The following is a 12,850-nucleotide window of genomic DNA, read 5'->3' as shown; positions in this document are numbered from 1 at the left end:
CATGCAGAAATTAGGAATGCTCAGGCTAAAGACACTTAAATTACCCAGCGATAAGTAGCAGCATGCTTAGGCTAAGCTTAATTTAAAAAGCAAAAATAGCAGCAGCAGGTTTATGCAACATTATAGAGTTAAGAAGAAGCAAGCTCAGGCTAAACAGACAAAAATACAGGTAGAAAGCACGAGCTTGGTTAGGCTAACTCAAGTCAAACAGGGGAAATTAGCAGTAAGCTTAAGCCAAACATTTAGAAATCAGCAGTAAGCTCAGGCTAAACAGGCAAAAATACAGTTAGAAAGCACGAGCTAGGTTAGACTGAAAAAAACAAGCAGAAATAAGCAGCTAACTCAAGTCAAACAGGAAAAAACAGCAGCAGGCTTAAGCTAAACATTAGGAACGCTCAGGCTAAAGACACAGAAATTACCCAGCGATAAGTAGCAGCAGGCTTAGGCTAAGCTTAATTTCAGAAGCATAAAGTAGCAGCAGGTTTATGCAACATTATAGAAAGTTAAGCAGCAAGCTCAGGCTAAACAGGCAAAAATACAATTAGAAAGCACAAGCTAGGTTAGGCTACCTCAAGTCAAACAGGAAACATTAGCAGCAGGCTTAAGCTAAACATTTAGAAATCATCAGTAAGCTCAGGCTTAACATCCAAAAAGCAGAAATAAGCAGCTAACTCTAGTCAAACAGGGAAAATTAGCAGTAAGCTTAAGCTAAACATTTAGAAATCAGCAGTAAGCTCAGGCTAAACATCCAAAAATTAGAAATTAGCAGCTAGCTGAGGTTAAACAGGTAGAAATAAACACATACTGGCAGCTAGTTCTTGCAAAACAGAAATAAATCAGCAGCTAGTTCAGGTTGAACAAACAGAAATCAATACTTAGCAGTGCTAATTTAACAAACAGGAAAAACTATTAGCTTGTTCAGGCTGCTAACATGCACAACCTTGTTACATAAAGAAATCAGACGCCAGTTTAATCATAGTGAATGGCAGAAAATTAAAGCTAAAGATTATAAAAACATGCTAAGAACAAGATCAGCTCAATTGTATACAAGTTGTGCATGCTAGCACAAGGGCCTCCACACTTAGCTAATTACTGAGGCTAATCTGCTCCTCAACAAAAGCTTAACACACTTTAAGAAGTAAAAAAATAACAACAATAATAATAAAGCACTGACCTTATCCATCAGCTGTGTGATTAAATCAGGACCAGACGTTGGTCAGGAGGAACGTCTTTTCTTCTGATTAGCAGGGAACACCTGCTAGTAAGTGCTAAGCTAGCAAACTTTTAAATAAATATCAATCTTGATCAAAAATCTACTATAATTAACACATTTATACGTATGTAGAATTGGAATTATAATTGATTTTACACTTTATTTTGAGAACAGAGATGATTGAGTTTGTAGCAACACATGCCACACCATACTATCACAACTAACTGATCAATTATGCTCAACAGGAAGTAGGTAGGAAGGAAGGAGGAAATACAGACATGAAGGAAGGAAGGGATTCAGATACAATTAAAGTCCTGTGATTTCAAAGATTGCTAATTAATTGATCATTCTCAGCACTGTACTGATATTGACATGGTGGTGGTGTGTTAGTGTGTGTTAGTGTGTGTTGTGCTGGTATGAGTGGATCAGACACAGCAGCGCTGCTGGAGTTTTTAAACACCTCACTGTCACTGCTGGACTGAGAATAGTTTACCAACCAAAAATATCCAGCCAACAGCGCCCCATGGGCAGCGTCCTGTGACCACTGATGAAGGTCTAGAAGATGACCGACTCAAACAGCAGCAATAGATGAGCGATCGTCTCTGACTTTACATCTACAAGGTGAACCAACTAGGTAGGAGTGTCTAATAGAGTGGACAGTGACTGGACATGGCATTTTAAAACTCCAGCAGCGCTGCTGTGTCTGATCCACTCATACCAGCACAACACACACTAACACACCACCACCATGTGAGTGTCACTGCAGTGCTGAGAATGATCCACCACCCAAATAATACCTGCTTTGTGGTCCTGTGAGGGTCCTGACCACTGAAGAACAGCATGAAAGGGGGCTAACAAAGTATGTAGAGAAATAGATGGACTACAGTCAGTAATTGTAGAACTACAAAGTGCTTCTATATGGTAAGTGGAGCTGATAAAATGGACAGTGAGTGTAGAAACAAGGTGGTCATAATGTTATGGCTGATCAGTGTATGGAACATGGTAATACTAGAGTCACACTTGTTGCTGAATTAATTAATAGCAAGTGTTGCACATCTTGCTCGATTATGGCCAGTGTCATCCAAATTCCATTCATTCATTGTCTGTATTATCACTGCTTCATGCCTAGTTCACACTACACGATTTTTGCCCTGATTTTCGCTCGCTGACAGGTCGCCGCTAGATGTGGCAGCTCGGAGGCAACACGTCGTTCGCTCGGGGATCGAAACTCGGCTCTCAATCGCTACGTGTGAACTGTTCAATGACTCGATCCGAGCTGCTCGCCGAAAGCTCGAAGACTCAAGAAAAATATCTAGCATGTTAAATATCTGGACCAGTCGGCGAGTCAAAATCCTGTAGTATGAAAAACACTGCGAGCAGGTTACGAGTGGCAGCGAGTGCTATGTTGCACTACAGCCAATGAGAGGGCAAGATACGGGGTGAGGGGAAACCCGGGGGAGGAGTGTAAAAACGTGGTACAGTGGCATAACGTAGTTTCTATCAGAATACATCATCACACACAAGCTTTACAGTATTTGTGACTTATCATCAACGCCAAACCATAATACCAACAATGCATTGCAAAAATATTTCACTACAGAACAGACAATCCCTGCTGGTCATGTTGCCCAATCCACTCAGATTCATTTATTTTTCCTATTTGCTTTTACGCTGCACATCAGCGCACAAACTTTGATCGCTCGCTTATTGTTGACGTGCATTTTTGGACGTGTAAGCATTAAACCCCTCGTCACTTCTCATGTGTTTTCGTGACATAACGTAGTTTGGGAGACCACACAGACTCATCTGAGATTCCTCCTGATGGTAGATCGTGTAGTGCGTGACCCCCTATCGCCGAATCCACAACGACTTAAAAGACTCCCGGTTACAAGAGATCCAGTCGTGTAGTGTGAACTGTACAGCCATCTGACAGCTCCAAAAGCCGTGTAGTGTGAACTTGGCATGAGATAATCTTGACTAGAACACTGGTATAACAGAAAAAAAGAAACACACAAGGCATTTGTAGTTCAGATTCCAATAATTTACTTTAAAAAAGTGTAAAAACAAACAGATCTTTTCTTGCCGACAGATCTGCTCGATATTCAAAATGATGGTAGGCCTAACAAACCTGCCCAAAATTGTTTGTCCTTAGTATACATAAGTACTGGCAATGCACCCTTGGCTGTTTTGAAGGTGGTATATACTATATCTCCAAAAAAAAATAAAAAGAAAAAAAGGAAAAGAAAAAAAAACTTCATAGGAGTCAGAGGACAATTAAAATCAATCAAACTGACATGAAATGTACAGCTTTTAGAGATCTACAACGAACAGAAAAAATAAAACACTGCTGAAATGTGTATATATACAGACATGCAAGAAAGTGTACAAACGACAAGGGTAACGTGACCGTGGATGACAAATCAGGCCACTCGGAGAGTTAAATTTGACATCGCCTTGCAGATAATGCATATTAGATAAACGTACAATATGTCTTATTTTCAGATTCACTGGATTCAATCTATTGCCTAGTTCAAGTTGCAATAATAGAAACGATTCATAAATATATTTTCTGCATTGTTCAGCCATTACCTTAACTTAAAAATTAAATTAGAAGGCAAGAAGACAAGTGTAAATTAATAAAAAAGTAAATAATGCATTCATTTCAAGATGTTATACTGTTTTTCATTTAAAATACTCACCACAAAATTACCCATCTGTGGTAAAAAGAGATTTGATATAAATGTAATAATACAATGGCATATATATAGTACATAAATATGGCATTTAAACATGTTACAATTGTCTTTAAAACGACCTTCTAAAGGCTCTCAAATTGAATTTGGACAAAAAAATTACTTAGTTTTTTTCGTTGCTTTCATTAATAAAAATAATTCTCATTTTTACACTATGAACAGGTCTGTGTTTTGATTTCATTGTCAAATATTGAATGGCAAGTTTATCTCCAACAGTAAAACAGATCCCTTACAGTGCTCCCCCCTTAAAAAAAAAAAAGCTGCCGGAGCCGAAAGTGCCATTATTGAACAATTAGTCTTCACTGGAAGTCCGACGGATTCTCTCGTACAGACGCCGGTCTGTTTCTCGCTGGGCAGTTTGAAGTGGGTAGGACAGTCTCTGGACAGCTTAGCTGCTGATTTTGCATATCAGATATTACATAAGGTACATAAATGCAGCGTTCACCGAGTCTTCAGAGCACGGGACAAACCATCGGTGAACTACATGGGACTCAGCTCTTCCGGGATCTGGGTACGCCGTTTTTATCCTAGTGTTATCACACAGAACACAAATCCAACTATCCTTCCTTGTTGGATTTTAGTTGGCAGAAAAGGGTGGGGGGCTGGGAGGGGGTCGAAAATATATATAAAAAAAAATATGGCTGCCATTTGAAGCTTAACTTCCAGTCCAAAAGTGCAACATTTGACATTCCATTTGACATTCCATTCTTCAGGCCAGACCATGCAACTGGCACATGACCCCCACCAATGGCTGACAGTTAAAGGGTAGTGATTGTACTATGCTTATTTCCGAGATGGTCATATGCAAAACTCCTTCCACCAAAAAAAACATCACGTATAGTGCGGATAGAACAAGCTGCCTTTGACCCGAAAACCCAGAAAATCATAGTCCAGCCCATGAAAAAGGCAGTGCTAGAGCAAAGGAAGTTTCCTCCCCGTGGACGGTGGCTACATTTCAGAATGAGGAGGTCCTGAGCAGCCTTTCGAGAGGCTCTCTCTCCGCCTCTCTCTCCATCAGTCCTATAAGATGTTGAGGATGGCGTTGTACATCTGTGTGAGGATGACTAAGTGCACGGGGAGGCAGGACCGCCGGTCTTGGGTTGCCGGACTGCAAGTTAGCCAGGAGAGGGCATTGTACTGCTCCAGCACAAACCTGCAAGCAAAGACAAGGATTAACCATTAAAAATCTCCATACACTCCACCTAATTACTGAATTTTGGTGTTTTAGACACATATATTGTAAACATGCTTCAAACCATAGTTTATAGTGATCAAAGCCCTGACCTCAACCCTATTGATTGGCTAATCAAAGTTCAGAATCTAGTGGAAAGACTATCCAAAAAAAGGTCACGCATCTGGAATGGGATGCCCAACAAGCTCATGGTTAGGCACTATCAAGGGTTGATTATTAAGTGTAAATTCCATGGCAAAGTATTCACTTAAGCAAACCGATTCCTCTTAACTGCCCTGTATGGAGTGGAAGCCAAACAAGCATTATCAAGTGTCGATTCCATGACAAACCGATTCCTCAGAACTTCCCAGTTTAGAGGGAAAGCCAAACAGGCACTATCAAGAGTCGATTCCATACCGAAGTATTCACCTAAGTGAACCGATTCCTCCGAACTGCCCCAAAATAGAGTGAAAGCCAAAAAGGGATAATCAGGTGTCGATTTTGTGCCAAAGTATTCACTTAAGTGAACCAATTCCTCCAAACCAACTGTTTAGAGGGGAGGCCAAACAGGCATTATCAAGTGTCGATTCCATGGCAAAGTATCCAATTAAGCAAACTGATTCCTCCGAACTGCCCTGTTTATAGGGAAAGCAAAACAGGAATTATTAAGTGTCAATTCTGTGCTAACTTCCTCCAAACTGCCCCGTATAGAGTGGAAGCCAAACAGGCATTACCAAGAGTCGATTCCGTACCAAAGTATTCACTTAAGCGAACCGATTCCTCCGAACTGCCCCATATAGAGGGGAAGCCAAACAGGCATTATCAATGTCGATTATGTGCCAAAGTATTCACTTAAGTGAACAGATTCTTCCGAACTGCCCCATTTAAAGAGGAAGCCAAACAGGCACTATCAAGAGTCAATTCCATACCAAAGTACCAAAGTATTCACTTAATTAAAACGATTCCTGTACAAAGTTGGCAGTAACATCTGGGTAGCTTCCCTGATTAATGTCCTCATGGCTTGATCATACAGTTTGGTGGGCTGAGTGTTAGTGGTACCATACACTTTCCACTTTTCTGAACGCTACTCAGAGGAATAGTTCAGGCTGCTGAAATCTGCTGTGTTCGGTTCCCCGGCCACCCAGGATTTTCTTCCTGTGAGGTGGGGTGTATATATTTGCTCAGGTTCTACCATTTACTGGTGGGTATATGGAATTTATTTCTCCTGCTTGTCACATTATGGACAAACGCAGTTTTTTTGCTTTGGGAACTGTAAAAATCAGAATACAACAATCGTACAACATTTGTACTGGAGAGGTATGTAGCATGGTTCAAACCTGAGCACATCTGAAGTGGTTTTGGAGTCCAGTGGATGTGGGGTCCTTTGGGAAGTCTTGCTGGAGGCTTGTTCCTCTGTCTGAGCTATAGAGATATGGTGATGCAAAGAGGCCTGGAAGAAAAAAGAAGCATTATTTAATGATTTAAAATCTATATATAAGCTTAGAGTGTACATCTATAAAGCTAGCTAAGTAGGCAGTGGTAGCTGGACTGGTACTGGACTAGTAATCATAAGTGATCATTGCAAGTTGGTTAGGATAAAAAGCATATGCTAAATGCAGCAAAGATAAATAAAGTTTAATCTATCTATCTATCTATAGGTGGGTTGCCTCAGGAAATGCATCCGGTGTAAAAACTGTACCAAATGAATCAATCATGCTGACGAATGAATCGCTTTGGTGACTCCTAATGGGAGGAGGCAAAATGAATCATTCATGTAATGATTCATTATTAAGTTTCACTGACAGGTATATAATTAAAAAGGACAATAAATAAAATAATTAAACACATAAATATACCACACCTTGCTTTACGCTAGCCTGTGCTTGTGCCTAAAGGCAAGGGGAAGGCAAGACATGACTAAGCAGATAAGTTCATAACACAGGAAGTTCATGGAGTCTCAGAATGGGTGTCTTCCTGGCACTTGACTCTGGGTTTTCTTTCACTTCCCAAAACCATGCTGAAGGTGCACTGGCTACCTTAAATTGTCGGTAGGTGTAACTGATTAAGTAAACGTAAAGTGTATGATGGTCTACACTAGACTTGTGCCCTCGTTAGGGTGTATTCCTGCCTAGTGTTTTCAGATCTAGAACAAGCCTTGATCTAGATGAAGTGATTACAATAAGCGTAGTGTGTTTGGCACTACACATTTGCAATTAATACATATATAAACAAATGTGCTTATGCTTGACTGGCCTGCCTGCAGTCCTGATCTGTTCCCAATGGATTAAAAAGTGTATTTCAAGAAAGGGTGATGTAACAGTAGTAAACATCTTTGTCCCAACTTTTTTTGAGTTTGTTGCATGCATCATATTCTAAATATGTAATCTATACATATTATAAATAAAGGTTTCATGATTCCTACCTTAAGGAACAGCGGGCACTGGCTCTGCGCTTGAGGACACGAGGCCCAGAACCAGTGAGGCAGCCCGTCAGCCTGAGCCGTAGAGACATAATACCCTAAAGCCAGAGGTTGCTGCTTCAACTCCTCAGGGGCATCACGGGACAACAATCGCTCCCCTTGACTCTGTAAACAAGATGCCACACACACACACACACTTTACTACAATGAAGATACACACACAGTATGCACAAAATCATATGTCGATTCTCAGTTCTGCTACCGGTCGTCTGGGCCCCCCTAGCAGGCACGATTGGCAGTACCTGCAGCAGACAAAATTGGGAAAAGATCGGACCAAAGAAAAGGGGGAGTGGGGTCTTCGATGCTGTCTAAGGACCCTGGTTAGTAGTCCGAGGCGCCTGTACAGAAGAGGAGGAACGTGGAGATCAGTGTGTGACTCTCCATGCGCGAGACTGGCCTTGCACACAAATCCACCGAAGTATCCAATTTATCCCAAAGGTGTTTAGTGGGTCAGAGGTCAGGGCTCTGCAGACATCTGTAGATCCTCCACACCAAGCGCTTTAAACCATGTCTTGATGGATCATCTTGCGTAGAGGGGCAAAGTCATGTTGGAACAGATATATACCTGTCAGGGTGGGTGGGGCTAAAACACCTGTATTTAATAAATAGCTAGGGGCGCGCATACGGAGTGTGTTCTATGGTATAGGTTTAGTGTTGCGATGGGTCCAGTTTGCAGTAACACACCCCAGAGGTGTTAGCCATTCCCTGCCTTCCTCAGACACAGCCAATCATGTCTGTATGTAAACGCCCGACTGGCTGATAGCACCTCTGTGGACTCTGTATGTAAGGCAACTACAACAAATCCAAAGGTAATAATGATACATAACTGTGGGTGTAAATAAGTCTCTTGAAACAGATGCTTACCCGTGTGTGTGGGAAGTGAGAACCCACGCCCATGCCAGAAGGGGAACCCGGAGAGGGCACAGGGGAGGTAGTAGGGGAAGTGTCCAGGTACCCTGTGATGTCGTGCCCGATTTCGTCCAGGTCGTCCGGGAAGGGCAGACCAAACATGTCGTCTGGAAGAATGAGAAGAGAGTTAAGTATGTAACAGCTGGCTGCGAAACGGGGTACGATGAAGAGCATTCGCCACTGTTTATCATGTTATTTGGATGATATAAGCACATTAAGGCATCCCTTCAAATAATTATAATTTTTTGTTATTATTATTATTATTTTATTCAGAGAATCTACTTTGGACGCAGCGGCAAGCAGTAAAAACCAAGCGGCAAAGCAGTCAGTACCAGGGTTGTCCTCTGTGGGGTAGGAACTTGGAGCGACTTGAGTGGTGGAGGATGTAGGAAAGACCAGGATGTGGGTGCAGGAAGCATCCTGTGGAGTGTTGAGCTGAGATGTCTGCAGGTTTAGTGCTGTGCTGCGGCCAAACACCGACCCCATGGTCACGGCATCTGTGAAACAAGGTAAAAATATGAATACGCTATCAAGGACAGTGTAGATATATTTCATCCCACGATCTATCTATCTTTAAATTGTATATATGCACATTGTATATACGCTACACCCTTATGTAAAACATTTTGTCACCCACACAAGGCGAATGCTTTTACGCGAATCAGCCTTGTGTACGGAGAGACACACCCTGATCCGCACTCTTTCCCCGCCTCTGAGCAGGCGCCATCAATCAGCCAGCAGAGGTCGCAATGCATCAGTTACGAGGAGTCCCTATCCGGCTTAATACCCCACCCCTATATGAACAACAGGCCAATCGTTGTTCATGTGGCTGCTCAGCCCAGCCGGATGGCAGAGCTGAGATTCGACACGATGTATTTAAAATACCAGCTCTGGTTCGCTAGCGTGTGTTTTTACCGCTGCGCCACCTGAGCGGCCAAAGTGCTGTTTTAATGGGTAAAATGTATTTATATGGGCACAGGAAAGTCACCAGCTATAGTCAATTGTAATCACTAGCAATGAATTAGAAGGCCATATTGTTAACAAATAAGTGACACAGTCACTTTCAGGTTCTTTCCCAAACTGTTGTCACAGAGCGAAGGGCTAAATCACGTTGACCTACTACTATACTACTATCGGCCGGTCGGGCATCTACACAGGCATGATTGGATATGTAAATTGGATATGTTTATTTATTAGTCTAATTAAAAAGATCCTACCTGGCATTACCACAAAGGACCCCTGAGGCTCCATGGAGACCAGACAGGCACTGAGAATGGACGGCGAATCGGCGGCTGATATGCTACACATGCGGCACGCCTCCCGCAGCTGCCTGCTTACAGCGTGCAGAGAATGTTCTCCCAGCAAGAGACTCCAGTCTACAATGACGGACAAAGACATAACGGTAATAATTATAATAACATATAAAATGACAATAAAACTCCAACCAACAGTACAAATCTAGAAATCGAAGTTGGTCGGGGCTTCAGGATTAGCTTATGCTTGAGCACGTTGGAAGCAGATACACCAGTCGCAATCTGTACCCTGATGTAATAGTTTTTGTAATTTTTTTTAGGTGTTGCCATGGCGAACCACAGCTGGTTTGAATCTCAAGACATGGCCGGGCGTCAACACAGACACAAGTGGCCATGTCTGAGAGAGGGAGGGTTAGACAGGGTTTTCTGGGACTGAGACTAGACTCTAGTTTGGGGGCTAGTATGGCTCCTGTATGGGAACCCAACATTGGCTGGTGATAAGAAGCGGCGGCAGACTGGACACTTGTTGGCTCTCCTTGATCGGACTGAGGGTAAAAATCTAGAAATCAATGTGGGCGGGGCTTCAGGATTAGTCTATGCTTGAGCCTGTTGGAAGCAGATACACCAGTCGCAATCTGCATCCTAATATAATAGATTTGTCATTTTTTTAGGGGTCATCATGGCGATCATCCTGGTGCGCATACCTAATATGGCAAGTTTTACACCAGACGCCCTTCCTTGGGACGGCTAGACTGTTCAGCCATGTTCTGACCCAAAAAGGGCATTCAGGTGGCGCAGAGGTCTAATGTGCTAGAAAACCACTGAACAGCGGGTTCAAACAAAAACAATTGGCCGTGTCTGAGGGAGGGAGGGTTGGACAGGGTTTTCTGGGACTGAGACTAGACTCTAGTTTGGGGGCTAGTATGGCTCCTGTATGGGAACCCAACATTGGCTGGTGATAAGAAGCGGCGGCAGATTGGACACTTGTTGGCTCTCCTTGATCGGACTGAGGCTAAAAATCTAGAAATCAATGTGGGCGGGGCTTCAGGATTAGTCTATGCTTGAGCCTGTTGGAAGCAGATACACCAGTCGCAATCTGCACCCTAATATAATAGTTTTTGTCATTATTTTTAGGGGTTACCATGGCGATCATCCTGGTGCGCATACCTAATATGGCAAGTTTTACACCAGACGCCCTTCCTTGGGACGGCTAGACTGTTCTGCCATGTTATGCCATGTTCTGCCTCAAAATGGGAAATTCGGGTGGCGCAGAGGTCTAACGTGCTAGCATACGACTTAGTCCACACAGACACAAGTGGCCGTGTTTGAGGGAGGGAGGGTTGGACAGGGTTTTTTGGGACTGAGTATGGCTCCTGTATGGGAACCCAACATTGGCTGGTGTGATAAGAAGCGGCGGCAGATTGGACACTTGTCGGCTCTCCTTAATCGGATTGAGCTATGTGCACATGGTAAGATTCATAATGGGGAATTGGCTATGACTAGATTGGGAGATAAAGGGGGGGGATAAACAATTCAAACCTTTCAGCTCTCCGTGACCCAGTCGTCCCAGGCGCCCTATTACTATCCTCCAAGGAACTGCTGTCATTTGGATGATGCCGATGCACCACTCCCACAGTTTCTGTAGGCCTATTTTGCGCGGGGAGAACTTGGGGCGTCGAGACCTGTATGCAGAAATAAATTAATAAAAAATTAATTAATTATTAATTAATTAATTAAAAACTCATCATTCAAATGTAGTCTGAAGAAAGTCTTACCTGTTGGGAACGTCAATATTAATAACGCAGGTCTCTAGGAGCTCCCCCTGCTGGTCAGTACAGGAAACGAGAATCCAGCGCTGGTCATGAGACAGACAATATCCCACGAAGAGCACGTTGTAGCGGGGTGTAGGTTCTGAGCCCACCTCCCCTACCTCCGGCTGCTTACTGCGAATGGGGCCAAGGATGAAGGGAGGAGAATACATTTGCATAGAGCTGGGGTTCTGCCAAGGAGATCCACAAAGAGGTTAGTTACGCTGCCTCAGACCCGAGTGACTTTAGAATCACTACTACTGGAATTCGGCACCCTCTCACCTCAGGACTCATGAACAAAGAGCCGATGGTGGCAGCCGGACCGAAACCCGTGAGCGATTTGATGTGCGTCTGTGTGGGCAGTCGGCGTCTACACTGCGAGTGGGCGGAGAATGCCAGAGAGCGCAGGTGTTGCAGGTACAGAGGACTCCCCCCACTGGCCGGCTGTAACAGATACTGACACGGCACCACCTAGAACGAAACAGCGAATCACATGTTACGAATCAAACAGTTTTGTTGAATCATTACTGTATACGTGTAGTTTAAACAGTAATCAATGATGATTCAGTACGAATCAAACAGTTTTGTTGAATCATTGCTGTATACGTGTAGTTTAAACAGTAATCAATGATGATTCAGTACGAATCAAACAGTTTTGTTGAATCATTGCTGTATACGTGTAGTTTAAACAGTAATCAATGATGATTCAGTACGAATCAAACAGTTTTGTTGAATCATTGCTGTATACGTGTAGTTTAAACAGTAATCAATGATGATTCAGTACGAATCAAACAGTTTTGTTGAATCATTGCTGTATACATGTAGTTTAAACAGTAATCAATGATGATTCAGTACGAATCAAACGATTTTGTTGAATCATTGCTGTATGAGTATACATGGGGGGTTCTGGAAACCGGAGCTCCCGGGGGAAACCCACGCAGACACGGGGAGAACATGCAAACTCCACACAGAAAGGACCCGGACCGCCCCACCTGGGGATCAAACCCAGGACCTTCTTGCTGTGAGGCGACAGTGTTAGCCACTGAGCCAATGATTCAGTACGAATCAAATGATTTTGTTGAATCATTCCTGTATAAGTTTTGTTTAAACGAAAATGAACAATGATTCAGTACGAATCAAATTATTTTATTGAATCACTGCTGTATAAGTTTTGTTTGAACGATAATGAACAATGATTCAATACGAATCAAATTATTTTATTGAATCACTGCTGTATACGTTTTGTTTGAACGATAATGAACAA

The 12,850-nt window shown here is 42.8% G+C and overlaps 1 protein-coding gene across 1 annotated transcript in view; it reads right to left on the bottom strand.

Moving 5' to 3' along the window:
* Positions 1-3,239: 3,239 nt before the first annotated feature.
* LOC134303206 (mediator of RNA polymerase II transcription subunit 13-like) overlaps positions 3,240-12,850 on the bottom strand; it is a 190,501-nt gene continuing 180,890 nt past the window's right edge. Inside the window, exons 23-31 of the mRNA XM_062988543.1 lie at positions 11,869-12,057; positions 11,554-11,777; positions 11,318-11,460; positions 9,743-9,901; positions 8,858-9,022; positions 8,481-8,632; positions 7,560-7,721; positions 6,475-6,587; positions 3,240-5,119 (exon numbers count right to left, since the gene is read on the bottom strand). Of these exons, the coding sequence (XP_062844613.1) occupies positions 4,987-5,119; positions 6,475-6,587; positions 7,560-7,721; positions 8,481-8,632; positions 8,858-9,022; positions 9,743-9,901; positions 11,318-11,460; positions 11,554-11,777; positions 11,869-12,057 (1,440 nt within the window). The 3' untranslated portion in view covers positions 3,240-4,986. The remainder of the gene's footprint in view (positions 5,120-6,474; positions 6,588-7,559; positions 7,722-8,480; positions 8,633-8,857; positions 9,023-9,742; positions 9,902-11,317; positions 11,461-11,553; positions 11,778-11,868; positions 12,058-12,850) is intronic.

Source organism: Trichomycterus rosablanca, chromosome 26 (genome assembly GCF_030014385.1).
Source record: "Trichomycterus rosablanca isolate fTriRos1 chromosome 26, fTriRos1.hap1, whole genome shotgun sequence".
NCBI lineage: Eukaryota > Metazoa > Chordata > Actinopteri > Siluriformes > Trichomycteridae > Trichomycterus > Trichomycterus rosablanca.
This window is presented reverse-complemented; position numbering and strand designations above follow the sequence as displayed.